This window comes from Elgaria multicarinata, chromosome 16, assembly GCF_023053635.1.
Source record: "Elgaria multicarinata webbii isolate HBS135686 ecotype San Diego chromosome 16, rElgMul1.1.pri, whole genome shotgun sequence".
NCBI classification, from domain to species: domain Eukaryota; kingdom Metazoa; phylum Chordata; class Lepidosauria; order Squamata; family Anguidae; genus Elgaria; species Elgaria multicarinata.
The window spans coordinates 22,768,827-22,788,894 of record NC_086186.1 but is presented as its reverse complement, the minus strand read 5'-3'; the positions used below and the strand labels follow the sequence as shown (position 1 = coordinate 22,788,894).

At 45.0% G+C, this 20,068-nt stretch overlaps 1 protein-coding gene across 2 annotated transcripts in view; it reads right to left on the bottom strand.

The window, feature by feature from the left end:
- The window catches only part of CERS3 (ceramide synthase 3), a 42,064-nt gene extending 22,583 nt beyond the window's left edge, over window positions 1-19,481 (bottom strand). The window contains exons 1-4 of one of the 2 annotated variants that reach the window (XM_063142179.1): window positions 19,300-19,481; window positions 16,871-16,988; window positions 9,762-9,880; window positions 117-174 (exon numbers count right to left, since the gene is read on the bottom strand). In XM_063142179.1, the coding sequence (XP_062998249.1) occupies window positions 117-174; window positions 9,762-9,880; window positions 16,871-16,988; window positions 19,300-19,481 (477 nt within the window). The remainder of the gene's footprint in view (window positions 1-116; window positions 175-9,761; window positions 9,881-16,870; window positions 16,989-19,299) is intronic. The other variant, XM_063142180.1, reaches the window with a different exon arrangement.
- Window positions 19,482-20,068: the final 587 nt, after the last annotated feature.

Here is a 20,068-nt window from a genome sequence, read left to right as displayed (position 1 = left end):
GAACACATCGCAAGCCTTGATAAAAAAAAGAAGTGTTTAGACTAGGAAGAGCAGGATGAGGCCTTAATTTTGCTGATGGTTGTATTAAAGTTTGGCCGTCCTCCCGGTTAACTTACATCATAGAGAAATATAATTCCTGCAACAAATGATGAAGTGTAGAATATCATTCGCCAACTGCAAAGAGAAAAAGAGGTAAGGACAAAGTGTTCACCCACGCACGCGAACACAGACACACCTGGTACAATCACATGATTCAAAAGGAGTAGGAAATGCAGGTTGCTTACCTGTAACTGTAGTTCTTCGAGTGGTCATCTATGCATTCACACATATGGGCTTTGCGCCTGCGCAGAGACCAGACCGGAACCTACTATAGCTGAGTGGAACGTTTTTGGCGGGAACCCCTCCCCCCACGCTACCGCGCATGTCCATGGGGTTCCCGCCCTTACCTCAGTTTACAGGAGTCCGACATTGTGCCCCCATAAACATGAGTGTAAATAAAGTAAAGTACATTCCACAATAAAACGGTGTCATTTATAAGTCTCACACCACCAAGTGGGGATGGTGGGTGGGTTGTGTGAATGCATAGATGACCACTCGAAGAACTACAGTTACAGGTAAGCAACCTGCATTTCTTCTTCGTGGTCTCTATGCATCACACATATGGGCGAGTAGCAAGCTGACATACCTTTGGAGGTGGGTTGGTGCATCATCTGAAGATCTCTGAAAGCACTGTCCTCCCAAATGAGCAGTCCTGCCTCGCACGAGTGTCCAAACTGTAGTGCTTGACAAACGTGGATGGAGTGGACCACGTTGCGGCTCTACAGACTTCTGCCAGTGGGACACCTCTGGTGAAGGCAACCGATGTTGAGACAGCTCTGGTGGAATGAGCTGTCACCGGTTTCACTAACTCTAATTTAGAAATAGAGTAGGCCAATTCAATTGTCTCCACTATCCAACGTGACAGTCTTTGGCAGGAGACAGGGAGTCCCTTAGAAGGCTCCCCATAACAAATAAACAATTGTTTTGTCTTTCTAAAATTGTCCGTTCTGTCTTTGTAAAAAGCAAGAGCCCTTCTTACATCGAGAGTATGCAAGGAAGACTCAAGAGGTGTAGTTGGGTTAGGAAAGAAAGCAGGTAAAGTAATGTGCTGGGACAGATGAAAAGTTGACACTACCTTAGGTAGGAAGGCTGGGTCTGTGCGTAGCACAACCTTGTCCTTATGAAAAATAGTGTACGGGACATCTATCCTAAGAGCTTTAAGCTCACTTGCACGTCTTGCCGATGTGATGGCTACTAAAAAGACAGTCTTTAAAGTAAGCAGCCTAAGGTCTGTCGACGCCATGGGCTCAAAGGGCTTGCGTGTCAGTGCTTGCAGCACAACTGACAGGCTCCATGGCGGCACGATACTTTTCACAGTCGGTATCGTGTTCTTCAGACCTCTTAGAAATTTCTTCGTTGTTGGATGGGTAAAAGGTGTAAACCCATCTATACCTTGGTGAAAAGATGTAATCGCAGCAAGGTGAACCCTGATGGATGCGAGCTTAAGTCCCTGCTGGAAAAGTGTCAATAAATAATTGAGGATGAAAGATAAGTGGCAAGATTCTGGTGTTTGATCTTGTTCTGAAGCAAAGTCCTGAAATCTTTGCCACTTTGCTGCATAAGTTTTCCTTGTGGAAGGCTTTAGTGCTGCCAATATAATGTGGTCCACAGTCAAAGTTCTGGTACCGAAGGAGGAGGAGTTGCTATCCTCCATGCAGTCATCTTGAGGGTCGACAGATCTGCGTGTCGCACCTTGCCCCGGTGTCGAGACAGTAGCTTCGGTGTCGACGGGAGCCTGATGTAATCCCCTCTCGATAACCGAAGGGCGTGAGAGAACCACGTCTGTCGAGGCCACCACGGTGTGATCAGGATGCAATTGGAGTTGTCCATCTGGATCTTGGCTATCACTCTTGTCAATAGTGGAAAGGGAAGAAACATGTACAGGAGGTTTCCTCTCCAAGTCCTGGTGAAAGCGTCTCCTAGAGAGCGCTTTCCTTTTCCTGCTCTGCTGCAAAACTTGGTACAGACTGCGTTGTCCTCGGTAGCGAAGACATCGACAGCAGGGCGGCCCCAGTACCGAAAAAGACTTTCTCGAACTTCGACATCGAGCTCCCACTCGTGGTCGACATGGAAGGACCTGCTGAGAGAGTCCGCAATGATGTTCTCCTTGCCGGCTACATGGATTGCAGTCAGGTAAGTCCTTCTCTTTATGCACCAGTTCCATATCCTGAGTGCAGAACGGTTCAGGGGGTGAGATCTTGTTCCACCCTGCCTGTTGATGTAAGCCACTACGGTAGTATTGTCCGTCGCGATCAAGACATTCTGGCCCTCGATCAACTGTGCAAATGCTTTTATCGCATTTTCTACTGCGAGGAGTTCGAGGTGATTGATGTGCTGTTCTCTCTGTGATCGAGGCCAACGACCTTGAGCGGTAAGGGAGTTGCAATGGGCTCCCCATCCTTCTAAAGATGCATCCGTTGTGATCGTTACCGAAGGCGCCTGTTGTTGGAACGGAACGCCTTCGAGAAGAGTCGACATCGAGAACCACCATTTCAGCGATGCCCTCACTTGCTTCGGTATCGAAAGGTAAGTTCGTCGAGCATTGTGCCTGAGATCGAAAGTCCTCAGAAACCAGGCCTGTAATACCCTCATTCTGAGTCTTGAAAACCTGATGACTGCCGTAGTAGCTGCCATCAGACCCAACAATCTTTGAACTGTCCATGCCGAAACTTTTCGGCGGCTCTCGGTATCGATGGCTAACTGCTGCAAGGTGTTTGCCCTGGTTGAAGGTAAGTATGCTCTCCCGTCCTGAGAGGATAGGGTTACCCCTATGAAGTCCAATCTCTGCTGTGGAGTCAAAACGGACTTTTCGCGGTTGACCCACAGTCCTAACGAGTCCAAGAGGTTGAGGGTGGTTCGTATGTCCGACTGGAGTGTATTTCTGTTGTCTGCTACGAGGAGCCAATCGTCCAGGTATGGGTAAATGTAAATGCCTTCCTGTCTTAGGTGGGCGCACACAACAGCCATGACCTTCGTGAAAACCCTCGGCGCCGTGGCCAACCCGAACGGAAGAACGGTGAATTGGTACTGAGATGCACCGATCGAAAATCGAAGGTAAGCTTGATGCGACTTCCTGATGGAGATATGGAAGTACGCATCCTTCAGATCCACCACTGCGAACCAAACTCCTTTCTGTAGAAGTTGCAGAATTGAAGTAACCGTTGTCATACGGAATTTCCTCGGGGTGATGAACTTGTTCAGATGTCTTAAGTCCATGATCGGTCGAAGACCTCCATCCTTCTTCGGGACCGTGAAGTAACAGGAGAAAAATCCCTGGTTGAGCTCCTCTGCAGGTACGGGAGAGATAGCTCCCTTCGATAGTAAAGTCTGTACCTCGAGAAGCAGAGGAGGGGATGGAGCCGTTACTTTCACGCCGGAAAAGGGAGGAAGGGCATCGAGCTCGATGGCGTAGCCCGAGTTGATGATAGTGAGCACCCAGGAGTCTGATGTTATTAACTCCCATTGATGGTAATGGGGTGCTAGGCGGTTCGCGAAGGGAGGTGGATCTGGGTCCGAAAAGTCAAACCCGCTGCTTTTTAGAGAAGTCGGGCTGCCGCTTATCCTGTTGGTATCTGCCCTGGTAAGGCCTCTTCCTCTGCAGCTGCTGTTGTTGCTGCCGAGGTTGAGGCTGATATTGTGGTCGATGTTGTTGTTGTATGGGAGGCCTTGTCCATCTTTTGGTTCGGTATTGGGTCTGAGGAGGAGCAGTAAACCCCATCTTTTTTGCTGTTGTCCTTGCTTTATAGATGGAGTCCAGTGTCTCATCGGTCTTGGTATTAAATAGACCTTCGCCATCAAATGGCATATTTTCAATTCTCCACTTTGTTTCCTGTGTGAGATTAGCTGATCTGAGCCATGCATGCCTCCTCAAAGAAATGGCACCCATCATCGACTTTGAGTGGCAGTCCACTTGATGTCGAGCGGTGGACAACTGTTGTCTTGCTATGGCCGTCGCTTCGCTCTGAAAGACTCTTGCGAGCTCCTTTTTATCCTCAGGAAGATGCTCGCATAGGGAACCCATCTTTTCCCAAAGGAAAATCTGGTATCTCGCCATAGTTGCTTCATACGCCGACGCTTTGATTCCCAAAGAGGAGGATGCATAGACTCTTCTTCCAGTTTGATCCAACTTTCTCCCCTCCCTATCTACAGGCGCAGAATGGGCTTTATGAGACTGTCCTTGTGCCGATTCTACTACTATGGAATTCGGCTTAGGATGCTGTACCAAGAATTGTGCCTCATCCTCTCTAACGCGATATAGTGTCTCTAGTCTTTTTGATGTTGTTTGAGCCACCGCTGGAGTCTTCCATGACAACTGAGCCGCTTGTTTTAGAGCGTGGGGTATAGGAATGGCCAAGCGTTGATTTGTAGTTGTTTGGAACACATCATAAATAGGATCGATGACGGATTCATCTGCCTGCTGAATGTCGAGACCTAATGCGTTAGCCATTCTGAGCATATGGTCTGAGAACCGGACCATATCATCAGACGGAGAAGAAGGGTCAGCATCATCGACTGCATCGTCCGGCGAAGGTGCGGTTGGAACCAAAGAGTGAGCCGACTCGGAGTCAGATGGATAGTTCCCTTCTGGAGAGGACAGCGTCACCACCTGCAAGTCTAAACGTTCTTCCTGTGTAGGTAGTGCAGTCGATGCAGCGATCGGGATCACATGTTGCTCATGGTGTCGAGGGGTCGATACCGTGGAGACTTGATGCTCGGAAGGAGGAGGCAAGGGCAACTGGCATACCCTCGATGTTGGAGGAGGATGTGCATAATAGCCCTCAGGCTGGTAATGCTCCTGGCCACCTTGAAAAAACTGCTGTGGTCGGTAACGATCCCACTGGTAGTAGCCGTATCTGGATTGGGGATCAGAGTACTGAGATACTCTGTCCCATTCACGCCTTGGAGTATGTCTTGGCGAGGGCTGCCCGGGGATTAAACCCTGGAGCTCCTGGGGTCTAACAGGTTGTCGAGCGGAGGCTACCGACACCGAATCTCGAATCTCGCCTTCGGATAGACTTGTAGGGCGTGTCGGTACCGTGGCCATCGGTACCGACATCGATCTCGATACCGAAGGAGACCTCGGTATCGAAGTGGTCGGCGCGGCGGGAGGGGTGGAATGGCTCCTGGCCGATTCCCGCGGTCGAGGTGACACTATGGTGGATTTCTCCGCGTCCCTCTTTTTCTTCTTCTTCTTCTTCTTCTCCAGCTCAGAAGAAGGTATCAAAGTTCTGGCTTTTTTAGAGATCTTTTTAGCCAACGAACTTGATAAAGACCGACCAGGCGTGAGGGGTATCTCAGCCCTATTAGCTCTGGCCTGCACTTCAGTGCTGTGGTCTGGCGGTTTTTCCGTTACAGTCGTTGTAACTGCCGTCTTACGGGCAACAGACTTTTGAACCGCCGCTCTCTCCATCGTAGGGGCCTCCGTGGCCTTAAGAGCTTTTTCCCAGAGTGTCGAACGGAGTCGGTCTGCTCGATTTTTTCTGGTTTGCTTGGTAAAAGACATACAGTGGTGGCAGGTCTCTACCACATGTCCCTCTCCCAAACAGATAATACACAAAGAATGGCCGTCCGAGGGAGGAAGCTTCGCTCCACACTTAACGCACTTTCTAAATGGTGCTTTGATTGCCATAAAGGCCTCACGCGACCGAAGTCGCTGAGGAGAAATCTAACTATAACAATTTTTTATTTTATTTTTTTTATTTTTTTATATAGGACAGAATAAAGGCTAAAGAAGATAAGTTAAAGTGAGAAGCGAACGAGAAGAGAAAAGAATGAAGAAAAAGGTATTTTAATAGAGAATACGCTAAGTAGGCTGGTTCTATGTCTAAGCACGATGGCGGACGACGAAGAACTGAGGTAAGGGCGGGAACCCCATGGACATGCGCGGTAGCGTGGGGGGAGGGGTTCCCGCCAAAAACGTTCCACTCAGCTATAGTAGGTTCCGGTCTGGTCTCTGCGCAGGCGCAAAGCCCATATGTGTGATGCATAGAGACCACGAAGAAGAACTCTCCATTCCTTGTATTTTCAGTGTTTCTGAAAATACAGCTAGCTCAAACCAATTTGCAATCTCACTTCTAATCATGGCTGCAAATTCAGGTTTTGCGCTAACCATGCTTAGTGAAAACTTGGGGGCTGATAAAATGCTAATTATAGTTAGCTCCAGCACGGGAATTTGCATATGAAATGGAAAGGATGTTCCTGATCTTATAACCATAATTAGAATTTTGCAGACTGGGTTGCACACACTTTTAAGAATTCATGTTGGAGGAACCCTCAACAAGGTAAATACAACAAATCAACAAGGACATGAAAAGTGAATTACAGAGCTGTAATAGGGCATGTTTGGACAACACTTCAGGCTATGTGGTTAGTGAAACTGTGGTTCTCTGGGGTTAGCACTAACCGCAGCCCGTGCCATCGCATGCAACACTTTAATCCACAGTTAGAGCCGCTAACCCTGTTCCAGATGCTCCAATTGTGGTTAGTGAGTGAGCTGGTTTTAGCAAAACGCATCGCACAAAACACCTTAAACCCTGCTGCTTAACCAAAAGCCTTAACCAGCGGGATTTAAGATGTCTTCCAAACAGGCCCATAATCATTTACACATATGATGCTAGATATAAGTAATGCCGGATGTTCATACAATTATTGATACTTAAGTCATGTATACTGTTGTCTTTATGCTTTTTATGTTTTTAAACTTTGTATATTTGCTTTTAATGTTTACTGTTTTTAACTTTTGTAAACCGCCCAGAGAGCTTTGGCTGTGGGGCAGTATATAAATGCAATAAATAAATAAATAAATATGAATAACACATTCTGGAGTTGTTGTCTGTATTCTGTATTTGGTATTCTGTATATTCATATACGTGACTTAATCACAAGAAAGAACTGAATCTGATTGGCATATAAATGGTAATTAAGGTTAGCATTTCTGGCATGAAGAGGGCCAAAAAATGTACTTTAACCTTATCCCTAAATGGTTTTTTTAATTGTACTTTACTGTAAGTGTAGTTGTTTTATGTATACCTTTCTTCGTATGTATCATATGTGACGTTTGTCTTTGTGATGTGTGTGTACGTCTTAAGTATCTCAGCAATAATTGTATGAACATTCAGCATTATTTATATTTACGTGCTTCATCAGTCAAAAAACATTGGGAAAGTGACCATGTGATGTTTTTTCTGGCCATGCCCTGCCCCTCTCTTTCTCCACGTCGAATAATGATACTATGCTGAGAGGAAGCCTACAAAGCAAGGGGCCGGTCAGCGGCTGCTGTTGTCGTCCTGCCTTGGGGGTTTGCCTAGTCTGCAGAACCTTCCATCTGCCTCCTAGCAGACTCAGGCTCCCAGCACAGAACCATCTCACACATGGTTGAGATGCAACAACTTTTTGGGACTGGGAGCTTAAGAGGCAGGCTTCTTTGGGGGTGTTGTGAATTTTTATTTTTATTTTTTTTACATTTCTTTTCCTATGTTTTAAAATGTATGTTTTAAACTTTGTAATACCGCCTTGAGGCCCAGTATTGGGCAAAAGGCATAATAATAATAATAATAATAATAATAATAATAATAATAATAATAATAATAATAATAATAATAATATGCTGTGGGGGAATCAAAATATTTTACTGGGGCTCCTTGGGCTAGCTCACAGTGGCTCAGTTATTCCTCCACTGATATCCCTTCTCACGTCCTAGCGCTTTTCCGGGTCAAACCAATGTCGAACATGTAGAAGGAGAGGAGTGATGTGGGGCTAGGAGTGTTGCACACACATCAGAGAAGGGAAGCCAATACCAGGAGAAACTGGTGGATCCAATTTAGGTTCAGAGAGGATCACTAAAGTTGATTGGTGGGCTTTATGGCTGAGTGGTGATTTAGGGGAGAGGGTTCAGCACTTTGAGTAACTCCTTTCGATGGGGCTGAAAATCCACTGTGGGTTTCAGGCAGAATCAGATAGAGCCCTGAGGAGTTGTCCATGGTGCTGAACCCAATCCCCAGAATAGTACCGGCAACTTGGATAGCTCCTTGATTTATTATTTGTTTGTTTATTTGTTTATTTGTTTATTTATTGCATGTTTATACCGCCCAATAGCTAAAGCTCTCTGGGCGGTTTGCAAAAACTAAAACCATAAAAACCATTCAAAATACAAAGCAAACAGTATAAAAGCACAATATTAAATGTACACTATAAAAACACAGCCAGGATAAAACCAAGCAGCAATGCAGAAATTGATACAGATTGAAAATACAAATTTAAAACAGCAAAGTTCAAATTAAGTTGCTAGACTGTTAAAATGCTGAGAAAATAAAAAGGTCTTGACCTGGCAGCTGAAAGAGTATAGTGTAGGTGCCAGGCGAAGCCCTTTAGATTTCTGAATGGATTAATTTTTGTGAACCACCCAGAGAGCTTCGGCTATTGGGCGGTATAAAAAATGTAATAAATAAATAATAAATTCACAGCCCCACCGAAACTGGAGCTACCAGCTCTACTGGGCAATACCTGGATGAGCAGACTGAGTGTGCCCGTTTAACTGGAAGTCAGTTTCACTTTATTCAATAGGACTTTCTTCCAAGGAATTGTATGCGTCAGCTTTCAAAACTAAGAGCTCAGAAGGAAACTAAACCAATGAGATGGAAAATAAAATGGCAACCGGCATCATCTGCAATTTAGAACCTGTAACAATCCTCGAAAGACCAGCAAGGTGAGGTTTAAATTACACTCGCCCTGCCAGTGTGGGAATAAAGTGATATCGCACACCCACCCACAGTGGAAAGTACTGGGTGTGGGACTGGGTGGAGCAGAGGATTGGAGAGTTCATGTACCTAATAATCAGAATGTAGAAAAATGTAGCCTCCATATTGACTTGTTTATTCATGAGCACCCAGTGGTGCAGCTGGGGCTGGATTTGGGGGCAAACTTTCAGGACCTCAAAGCCCAGGTGCCCCCCCCCACTAAAATGGCTACCAAGAGAGCAGCAGGTGATGAGGGCAACAGAAGCAAACACCATTTTATTCCAGTAACCACTTAAGTGAATTTAACATGCAAACGTGGACATGCTCGGAATATATATAATCAGGATTGGCAGACTGTTTTGCTATTGTTCTAACACAACAAGTATGTAGAAGCAGTTGTAAAACATGGAATGGCAGTTGGGTGGGTGGATGGAGAAGAGAAACGTTGGTTATCTAAGGGGATAAGTCCCCGACATTTTTCCTCCGCAGCTTTTGCCGAAAACCCCGAGGGGTGTGTGTGATTGCAGTGGGGTTGTATAATTGATGCCACGCCACTGCACACCCATCCTGGGGCAGCCCCTAACACACATGGCTGTCTCAACCCCTCACCCCCACCCACAAGACATTTATGGGGTGGGGGACAGTTGAGTTTCGTTTCACAAAAATGCTATATTAGATAAGTTCACAGTAAATGCAGGATGAACAAATATCTCCTCCATCCTAAAATGGGGTAAACCATTTTAAGCAGCATGTGGGAGGAGGTAAAATGCTCTTCCAGGCAACAAATAATTCTCCTCAGAGAATGTCAGAGAGAACAGTTCTGGCCTTATTTTTTTTCCTGACATGCCAGGTTTCTACATGGATTAATTTTTAAAAACACACACACCAAACCATCCCAAAACAGACGGCATTGCTGCCTCGTCTTACCAAGCCTCTTGGAATCTCTTATGTAAAGTTGGGATTTCTATATTCCTCCGTCGCCTGAACCATTTTTCCACAAAGTGCACTGTCCAGTTACACTTCTTGGCTAATCCACGTATTTCAGTCTGTAAAAGGTCAGGAGGAAGAAAAACGGAGGAAGTCAGCGACACGCAGGTTAAGAGGCAAAGTAAGGAATAAAGAAAAAGTCATTTCAGTTTTAAGGCTGCAGCTTTTTCCACCAGGAAACCGAAACCGTAGTTCAGAGGTAGGGAACACATTTGGGGCTGGGGGAATGACACATGCACCATCACTCAGGCTTTCAGGTGCTGGATGATATCAGGAGGAGCAACCATGCACTTGACTCACTGGGTGTAGCTATCAGCCTGCTGTAGTTTCTTTCTGAAAAACCACTCAGGGGTCTGGAAACAAAGCCCTATGAGGAGAGACTGAAACAACTGGGCAGGTTTAGCCTGGAGAAGAGAAGACTGAGGGGAGACATGATAGCACTCTTCAAGGACTTGAAAGGTTGTCACACAGAGGAGGGCCAGGATCTCTTCTCGATCCTCCCAGAGTGCAGGACACGGAATAATGGGCTCAAGTGACAGGAAGCCAAATTCCAGCTGGACATCAGGAAAAACTTCCTGACTGTTAGAGCAGTACGACAATGGAACCGACAACCTAGGGAGGATGTGGGCTCTCCCACACTAGAGGCCTTGGACAGCCATCTGTCAGGGATGCTTTAGGATAGATTCCTGCATTGAGCAGGGGTTGGAATCGATGGCCTTATAGGCCCCTTCCAACTCTACTATTCTGTGATTCTATATTCCACATTTGCAAGAGGGGTAGCCTTGTTAGTCCGATGCTGCAAAAACAACAGAGTATTTTGGTGCCTCAATGGCTAACACATTTATTATGGCCATAAGCTTTTGTGGTCTGCCGTCTACTTCACCTGATGCCTTTCAGGTGCGAATAGACTCTTTGTTCTTATGAAACAGCAGGCTCCTCACCCACAGAAATATGTCTGGAAATGTGATGGGGAATGATTCCACAAAACCTGGTCCACGTCATCAGTCCTCATTAAGTGAAATTGACCCCACAAAATTTGGCTAGATGAGTTTCTTTCTTCGCTGTCCTTCCTTTCCCCCCCTAATCCTCTGTGATCATGCCCCATGTGACGGCTGGATAGGAAACAAATCACCCTACTTTAATTGCTTTAACTGGTAGATCCATCTGTCCATTGAACAACTGAAGCTTCAGTTGATTAATTGGTACATACAAAATTATATTAGTAGGGCTGAGAGCCAGAGGTCACGCTTGTTTACAGGGTTGGCACACACACACACACACACACACACACACTCACACACTCACTGCTCTGCTTACAATCCTGCCAGCCAGTTTTGTCCTCAGTCTCCCCAACTCCAATGCAGGGGCAGCCTTTTGCCGCCTGCCTTCTAAAGGAACAGTTTTATTTTGGCAAAGCAGTCTAGAGATTTGGGAAATAATAATAAAGAGAGCTGTTTTTAATTGTTAATGATTATTACTATTAAATTCATATCAAGGCTGGGCAAACTCTTACAGCCCAAAGGCTGAATTCAAGTTGGGAGGAGCTCGTGGTGGGCGGAGTCAAAGGCAAACAGGGGTTGGGCCAAAATACACACAACATACATGCAAATTCTAGCTTAGATCTCTTAGTGGCTTAGTAACTAAGCCCCAAGAGAAGCATGTGAGAAAAACTGGGAAACCACGAAACAATTATGGATGGAGGAAACAGGTGAGCCCACAGGAAGGGGAATGGGGCCTTCTGGAGAATCCCAGAGGGCAGGATCTGAGGTTCTGCAACCCTGATTTATATCCTGCCTTTTCTCCAAGGGACTCAGGATGGTTCCTTCCCAATTCTATCCTCGCAACAAGCCTGTGAGGCAGTTGAAGCTCAGAAAGAATCACTGACCTAAGATTGCCCAGTGGGATTTATGGCTAAGTGGTGAATTGAATCTGGGTCAAATTGCACATTATTACCCCCTGCTGCATTAATGGTGGCCACCATTTGTGTGACAGGGGAAAGGTGCCATTTCCAAAGCCTCCAGGAAGGCCCCCATTAGTGCGGGGGGGGCACACACATGCAGTTTCTGGATGCTCCAGAAATGGCAAATTCCTCCCTTCCATGCTAATGGCGGCCACCATTAATGCAGCAGGGGCGGGGTAATGCACCATTTCCAGAGCCTTCAGAAATCCTGCACTTTCCCCCACTGCGTTAATGGCAGCCGCTTGGGTGCGGGTCTGCACTCATGCCAAGCATGTCTGACTGGGTCCACGAGGGCCAGTTCTGGCCGGACACTCACAGCACCCCTACCCTAATGCTCAAGCCACTACACCACCCTGGTTCTCTAAATCACTCTGCACTGGAGGCTGGTGGCTCCGATGACAGTGGGGCTGTACATCTGCTCTGTGTTTCAGTCCGAACCAGTTAGAGCCCTGAAGGAGCTATCCAAGGTGCTGAATCCAATCCCCCAGATAGGTCCGGCACCTTTAGAGTGCAGACTGGATGTCATGTCTAACCCTACTGCCCCTGTTTTGGGAGAAGGTGTTTCAGGTAATCAATCAGAATCAGATTTGGAACTAGAGGAGGTCTTTTCTTTTTCCTAAAGCTTTTAAAACTTGATTTTGTTCTGACTTTATACTGTTAGTTTTACCCTACCCTGTGCCTGTTTACCCTACCCTGTGCCTGTTTGCATTCTCTTCCCCTCCTTATTGTTTTATTATGATTTTATTAGATTGTAAGCCTATGCGGCAGGGTCTTGCTATTTACTGTTTTACTCTGTACAGCAGCATATACATTGATGGTGCTATATAAATAAATAATAATAATAATAATAATGGAATGAGCTCCCCAGAGAGGTCCACCTGGCGCCTACACTGTACTCCTTTCGTCACCAGCTGAAGACCTTTTTATTCACTCAGTATTTTAACACTTAATTTTAACTTAAATTTAAATTTTACTGTTCTAACCCTGTATTTTAATCTTATATCAATTTTGCTGCGTGGTTTTATCCTGGTTGTGCTTTCTATACTGTATTTTGTATTTGTGTTTTTCACCTGTTGGTTGTTTTATTATGGTTTTAATTTTTGTGAACCGCCCAGAGAGCTTCGGCTATTGGGTGGTATAAAAATGTAATAAATAAAATAAAATAAAATAAAAAATATATGTTTTGTTGTTCCTATTTCAGCTGTCGTCTTTCTGTTAAAAAAAAGTCCTGGTAAGATCGTGGGGGGGAGCTGAACCTCTCACCCATCTGTCTTACCAGCCTGCATCCTTTTGCTTTGAGCACTTTTTGCCACAAGCAACCTGTCCTTACAGGCTGGAGGGAAAGCCTCTGAAACAACCAAGATTGGAGGCAGTAAAGAGGGAAGTGGGCAAGGCTCAGCTTCCTTCAGCCATGCACTCCTTTTAACCTAATTTAAGAAAGTGCAAAAGCCGGGTTGCAGTTAAACCTCAAAAAAACCAAGATTATGGCAACCAGCTTGATTGATAACTGGCAAATAGAGGGAGAAAACGTGGAGGCAGTGACAGACTTTGTATTTCTGGGCGCAAAGATTACTGCAGACACTGACTGCAGCCAGGAAATCAGAAGACGTTTACTTCTTGGGAGGAGAGCAATGACAAATCTTGATAAAATAGTTAAGAGCAGAGACACCACACTGACAACAAAGGTCCGCATAGTTAAAGCAATGGTATTCCCCGTAGTAACCTTTGCTGCGAGAGCTGGACCATAAGGAAAGCTGAGCGAAGGAAGATCGATACTTTTGAACTGTGGTGTTGGAGGAAAATTGTCAGAGTGCCTTGGACTGCAAGAAGATCAAACCAGTCCATACTCCAGGAAATAAAGCCAGACTGCTCACTTGAGGGAATGGTATTAAAGGCAAAACTGAAGTACTTTGGCCACATAATGAGAAGACAGGATACCCTGGAGAAGAGGCTGATGCTAGGGAAAGTGGAAGGCAAAAGGAAGAGGGGCCGACCAAGGGCAAGATGGATGGATGATATTCTGGAGGTGACAGACTTGACCTTGGGGGAGCTAGGGGTGGCGACAGCCGACAGAAAGCTCTGGCGTGGGCTGGTCCATGAAGTCACGAAGAGTCGGAAGTGACTGAACGAATAAACAACAAACAACAAATAAATTGTTAGAGTCCTTGCATTGAGATTTGTATCTAGACACATAAGCAACCCTTCCCCAAGGGTTTAGGTTATGCAAGTGAGAGAGAAGATGGGAGGGCAGAAAGACGTAGATCACAGCCAGTTATTCATTCCCTTTGCTCTGAAGCTGCGAGGCAAACCAGAAGACTTTCACATTGTGGGAGCCAGGCTGCTGGTGACTCCCATTGTCAGTGGTGCAATGAATCCACTCCGGGTTTCAGTCAGAGCCAGTCGCCCTACAATAAAGGAGTTATCCAAGGTGTGGAGTGCAGGGCAGTGCCATGATTCCATGCCTTCTGGCTCAGATGTGCGACAATAAAGAGGTCTGTTGTACAATCTGCAAAGCTTTATTCAGTAAATAGATATCTCTTCACATCTGAAGGGAGTGTGAATGCTAGGATGTATCCTCTAAGCTTAATTAGCCTAACGAAGCAAGGCAGTTATCTATCAAGACAGACTTTTACCCTCCTTCAGGCAGTGTCTTCAGATTACAACCTCTGGGGAGTAGCTAGCCTAGCAGATCATCTCCCATCTCTGCTCAACTCGTCTCGCTTGACCATGCGACAGACTCTGGGATCTGTCAATTCTGACGGTCCCTTCCTCTCTGACAAGGATGGAGTTCCCAGAGACGGGGAAGAGAGGGAAGATGATCTCTGAGCATGAACCTCCTGTTCTATAAGCTGCTGGTAAGATTCCTCCTTGACTCCTAGAGAGTCTTGGAGAATTTCCTCCTCTGCTTCCTGTCTTGGCTCATCGACTCCGTCTTCTTTAGTCTTTGAGTCCAATTTGGGATACACACCAGGTAGACTGGGCCTGATCCTGACAGGCAGTATGCCAGATTTTTATGAACTGCTTAGGGAGCGTCAGCTGTTGGGCAGTATAAAAACGCAATAAATGAAGAAGAAGAAGAAGAAGAAGAAGAAGAAGAAGAAGAAGAAGAAGAAGAAGAAGAAGAAGAAGAAGAAGAAGAAGAAGAAGAAGAAGAAAGGGCCAGCACCCTTCATCTTAGGTTTCTGAAAGCAGTGGGTGCTTCCAGATGGAGGCCTCGTAGTGTGAACCATCAGAAGTCACTGTGCCACTATTCAGTCTTTTCTTCCTTAGCAGATTTTTCCGCAGTAAGAAAAAAAGATGGAAGAAATGGTGACCAAGCAGGGAAGAGTTACAAGGCGACGTCTGGACCCTCCTGTAAAATTCTATGAATGAGGCATAGTAATGGCACTATAAAAGCCTTGTATGCAAGCATTTCTACCTTTCTTTTCAGAAAGGGATACTCTGTACAGCACCATGTACATTGATGGCGCTATATAAATAAATAAATAATAATAATAATAATAATAATAATAATGGTACATTGAATTGGATTTTAGTTATTAACCGAATATTGGGAGTGGACTGAAACATGGATGAAAATATAATAAGACCAGATTGCGATTTTAATGTGAGCCACTGGGAAATATCAATATTGGGCCAACAAGTGGTGTATATATAACATTTTCAGAGGGAAAGACGAAGAAAGAGACACAGGCCAGATCTGCACCAAGCAGGATACAGCACTATGAAAGTGGTATGAAAGCGGAGCCACACTACTGCTTTATAGCGGTATTGAAGCGGTATTGAAGTGCACTGACAACTGTTGGGGCCCATTGACACATGCCATATACCGCTGTCATACCACTTTCATAGTGCTATATCCTGCATGGTGTAGATCTGGCCACAGAATATAACTTTGGAAACGGGAATCTCCCCAAGTTCTTTCTGTCTCTCTGTCTGTCTCTCTCTCTATTTCTCTGTTAGCGAAAGGGCCATATACAAGATTATGTTATTATCCTATAAATCCCTAAACAACTTGGGACCAGCATAGCTAGCAGACTGCCTTCCCTTATATACACCCAGTTACGATCGTCAGAGGAGATCCTGCTGGCCATTCCAAAACGAACGGAGTGCCGCCACGAAGAACTTTAGTGACGGGCCTTCTCTGTAGTGGCACCCACCCTCCAGAAAACCCTCCCCCGTGCAGTTCGGGAGGCGGAAAATGTAATAGAATGTTTTTAGGATGTTTTAAGGATGTTTTAAAGATGTTTTAATCGTGTATGGTATGTTTTTAATCAGTTTTTAATGTGTGTTTTATATCATGTTTTTATACTGTTTGTTTTATACTTCGAATGGTTTTAGTTTTTGTGAACCACTCAGGGAGCTTCGGCTATTGGGTGGTATAAAAATGCAAATAATAATAATAATAATAATAATAAGCTTTTAAACGCCTCCTAAAAACATACCTCTTCACATAGGCTTTCCTTGGGCTGTAATTTATCTGATTTTATATTGCACTCTTAGCTGTTCACATTTTAAATGTATTGTATACTTCTTGTATTTCTATGGTTTTAATTGTGCACTGCCCGGAGAGCCTCAGCTATTGGGCAGTATAAAAATGTAATGTAACAAGTACTAAACACCTCCTCCCATATGTACCTGCCCGAACCTTAAGATCATCCACAGGGGTCCTTCTGTGTGAGCCCCTGCCAAAGGAATTGAGGCAGGTGGCTACTAGGAGGAGGGCCTTCTCTGCTGTGGCACCCTGGCTGTGGAATGAGCTTCCTAAGGAGGTTCGCCTGGTGCCTACACTGTTTCCGTCACCACCTGAAGACCTTTTTATTCCCTCAGTATTTTAACACCTAATTTAACAAATTTAAACTCTGCTGTTTTAATTCCGTATTTTAATCTATATCAATTTCTGCTGTGTGGTTTTACCCTGGTTGTGCTTCTTATATTGTATTTTGTATTTGTGTTTTTAGATCGTTGGTTGTTTTATTATGCTTTTCGTGGTTTTAATTTTTGTGAACCACCCAGAGAGCTTCGGCTATTGGGTGGTATAAAAATGTAATCAATCAATCAATCAATCAATAAAATAACCAGTACTCACATGTGATGGCTTTTTTGTGCACTCTTTGAAAAAAGCTTCCAGCGTGGGATTGGGCTGGGGCTTGATACGCCTCATGCTCTTTATGCCCATGGCATCTGCTAGAGGAACAGCAATACACCTGAAAATGCGCAAAAGAGAAGACTTCAGACTTTAAATACATCCTAACAGACTCAGCTAGAGCCTCGTGTGGCGCAGAGTGGTAAGCGGCAGTTACTGCAGCCGAAACTCTCCCCACAGCCTGAGTTCGATCCCAGAGGAAGCTGGTTCTCAGGCAGCTGGCTCAGGTCGACTCAGCCTTCCATCCTTCCGAGGTTGATAAAATGAGTACCCAGCTAGCTGGGGGAAAGGTAACTGCGACTGGGGAAGGCAATGGCAAACCACCCCACTACAAAGTCTGCCAAGAAAATATCAGCGAAAGCAGGCGTCCCTCTAGGAGTCAGTAATGACTCAAGTGCTTTCACGAGAGGTTCCTTTCCTTTTCCAACAGACTCGGCATAAATTGGGCCCCGCATTATTGAGGCAATGGGTAGGTTTTTCTCCCCATGATAACATTGACAAATAAAATGGCATCTTGAATATAGAAGCTTCTCTTCTATAATGGGAACCACTTTTCTATAGTAGGTGGGAAGAACATGTTGCACTTTGAAACTCTGTTGGAATAAGGGATATATCCAGATATATCCCCTACACCTAAAAAGAAACCAAATGCACAGTTACAAGATGGGGGATACATGGCTCAGCAATACTGCAAGTGAGAAGGATATTGGAATTGCTGTAGATCACAAGCTGAATATGAGCCCACAGTGTGATGTGCCCCCGCCCCCGGATTGTGGAATGATCTCCCTGATGAGGCTTGCCTGGTGCCAACATTGTTATCTTTCAGGTGCCAGGTCAAGACTTTTCCCTTCTCCGAGGCATTTAACAGCATTTAATAATGCTAAGTTTGTTTTTTTAATGGACCCCAGAACTGTTGTTTTTTTAAATGGATACTGTTGTATGGATACTGTTGTTTTTATGTTTTGGATGGTTTTTAAATTTTGTATACTTTTTCATGTTTACTGTTTTAACTTTTGTGAACCGCCCAGAGAGCTTCGGCTGTGGGGCGGTATATAAATGTAATAAATAAATAAATACATAAATGCTATTTTGGGATGCATTAATAGAAGCGTAGGTTCTAAGTTGTGCAAGGAACTGGTTCCCCTCTATTCAGCAGTGGTTAGTATTGAGCAGCAGGAAGCCGGTGGGGAGGCAGCGGCGGAGGCGGCCTCCTGCTGCCGGGGTAAGAGCCACCCGGGTCGGAGAGCTCGGCTTCCGCTTCCGCCGAGCTCTCCGACCTGGGTGGCTCTTACCCCGGCAGCAGGAGGCCGGCGGGGAGGCAGCGGCGACAGCAAGGACGCGGCCGGTTCCCCAGCCGCCGCCTCCTCCGCCTCTTCCTCCATCTCTTCTTTCTCGGCCCACACAGTCATTGTGGGGGTGCACTGGGGGCGCATGTAAGCGCCCTCACAACGACGTGTAGATTCCCTCTTGGACTACAACACAGTATGACACTTTATAGGATTCAAAACTAGTTCTGTGCCAAAAAATTCAACCATTCCATTTTCGGCATTTCATGGCAGCGGGGGGGGGGGACAAAAGTTCAGGCAAAAGAGGCTAGAAGAGCTGAGAATTTTAGAAAGTTTTCTCTTTGGGGAGGGAGACAGAGTTTCTACATGCCTTTTTAAATCTAGCCAATTGTTGATGGGTCTTCCTTCTTTCTTGCCTTTTTTTTTTTAAAAAAACCCACCACCAGCATTTTCAGGAGCCCAGGAGTTCTTCCTGAATGCTTAGGAAGAGGGTGAGGCCACATGGTCTCCAATAGGCATTCACAAAGAACTGCTGGACTCCTCCAGATGCTGGGGGAAGAAGGGGTGTTTTTTTAAAAAAACAACACTAAAGAGTATGAAGAAGGCCCCTCAGCAACCAGCTACAGTTAAAGTAGAAGCTAGAAAAAACTCTGAATTTCCCCCCCTCCCTGCAAAAGACACAGAAAAAACAATGCCTCTTTCACTGGGAAAGAGAAAGTTCCCAAAAATATGGAGGAAGATTCGGTCCAGCACTATTCAAAACCAAATGTGAACGATCTCTGATGGAACTGCTCAGCTTTGTAACACTACTAGTGTCGCTATAAGTGCAGGCAAAGCAAAACAATCTTTCCATCTGTTTGTTTTCTTGGATTAGACCAAGGGTCCATCTAGTCCAGCACTCTGTTCGCACAGTGGCCAACACCTGGTTGGCCAGGGACCAACAAAGCAGGACACAGTGAAACAGCACCATCCCACCCATGTTCCCCATCAACTGGTGCATGTAGGCTTACTGCCTCAGATAGTGGAGGTAGCACATAGCCATCAGGGCTAGTAGCTATTGGTGATATATGAATCAGAGTGTCTCACCTTTCAACAAAGAACCTGATAACCAACATCCCAAAGGCAAATGGAATTGTGGCAAGTACTTGATATGCTTTGGGATAGACATGTCCATCACGATCTTCAAAGTTTGCCCATGAACAGTTGATGGGCATCCAATTGGTCTCCACCCAATACCAACGGTTCAAGGCTGTTAGTATGCGTTCCATTCTGAGGGGGTTGAAAAGAGAAGAGACGAATTAGTTTATTTGCATTTACTAATAAAAACTGTACATCATGTTGGATCCAGACTAACCTAACTGAATTCAGGAACCTTTGAAATTAATGGGAGAATTATTTATTTATTTATTTATTCTTGCATTTTTATACCGCCCAATAGCCGAAGCTCTCTGGGCAGTTTACAAAAATTAAAACCACAAAAACCATTCCAAATATAAAGCAACCAGTATAAAAGCATAATATAAAATACAATATAAAAACACAACCAGGATAAAATCAAGCAGCACTGCAGAAATTAATACAGATTTAAAATACAAATCTAAAACACCAAAGTTAAAATTAAGTTACTAGACTGTTAATTTAGTCTTGACTTAAGCTCCAGTGGTTTAAGTAACTACTACTACTACAACAACAACTCTTTTCCCCTCCCGCAAAAACAGTTGCTCAAGGCAGCTTATAAAATATAAAAAGTATATAGCCGATAACCAATCATTAAAACACATTAGAAGAAACTAAAAGCAGCAGCAAAGACAAAAATGGGGGGTGGGGTGGGTGGAATTAGCAGTGAGTAAATAAA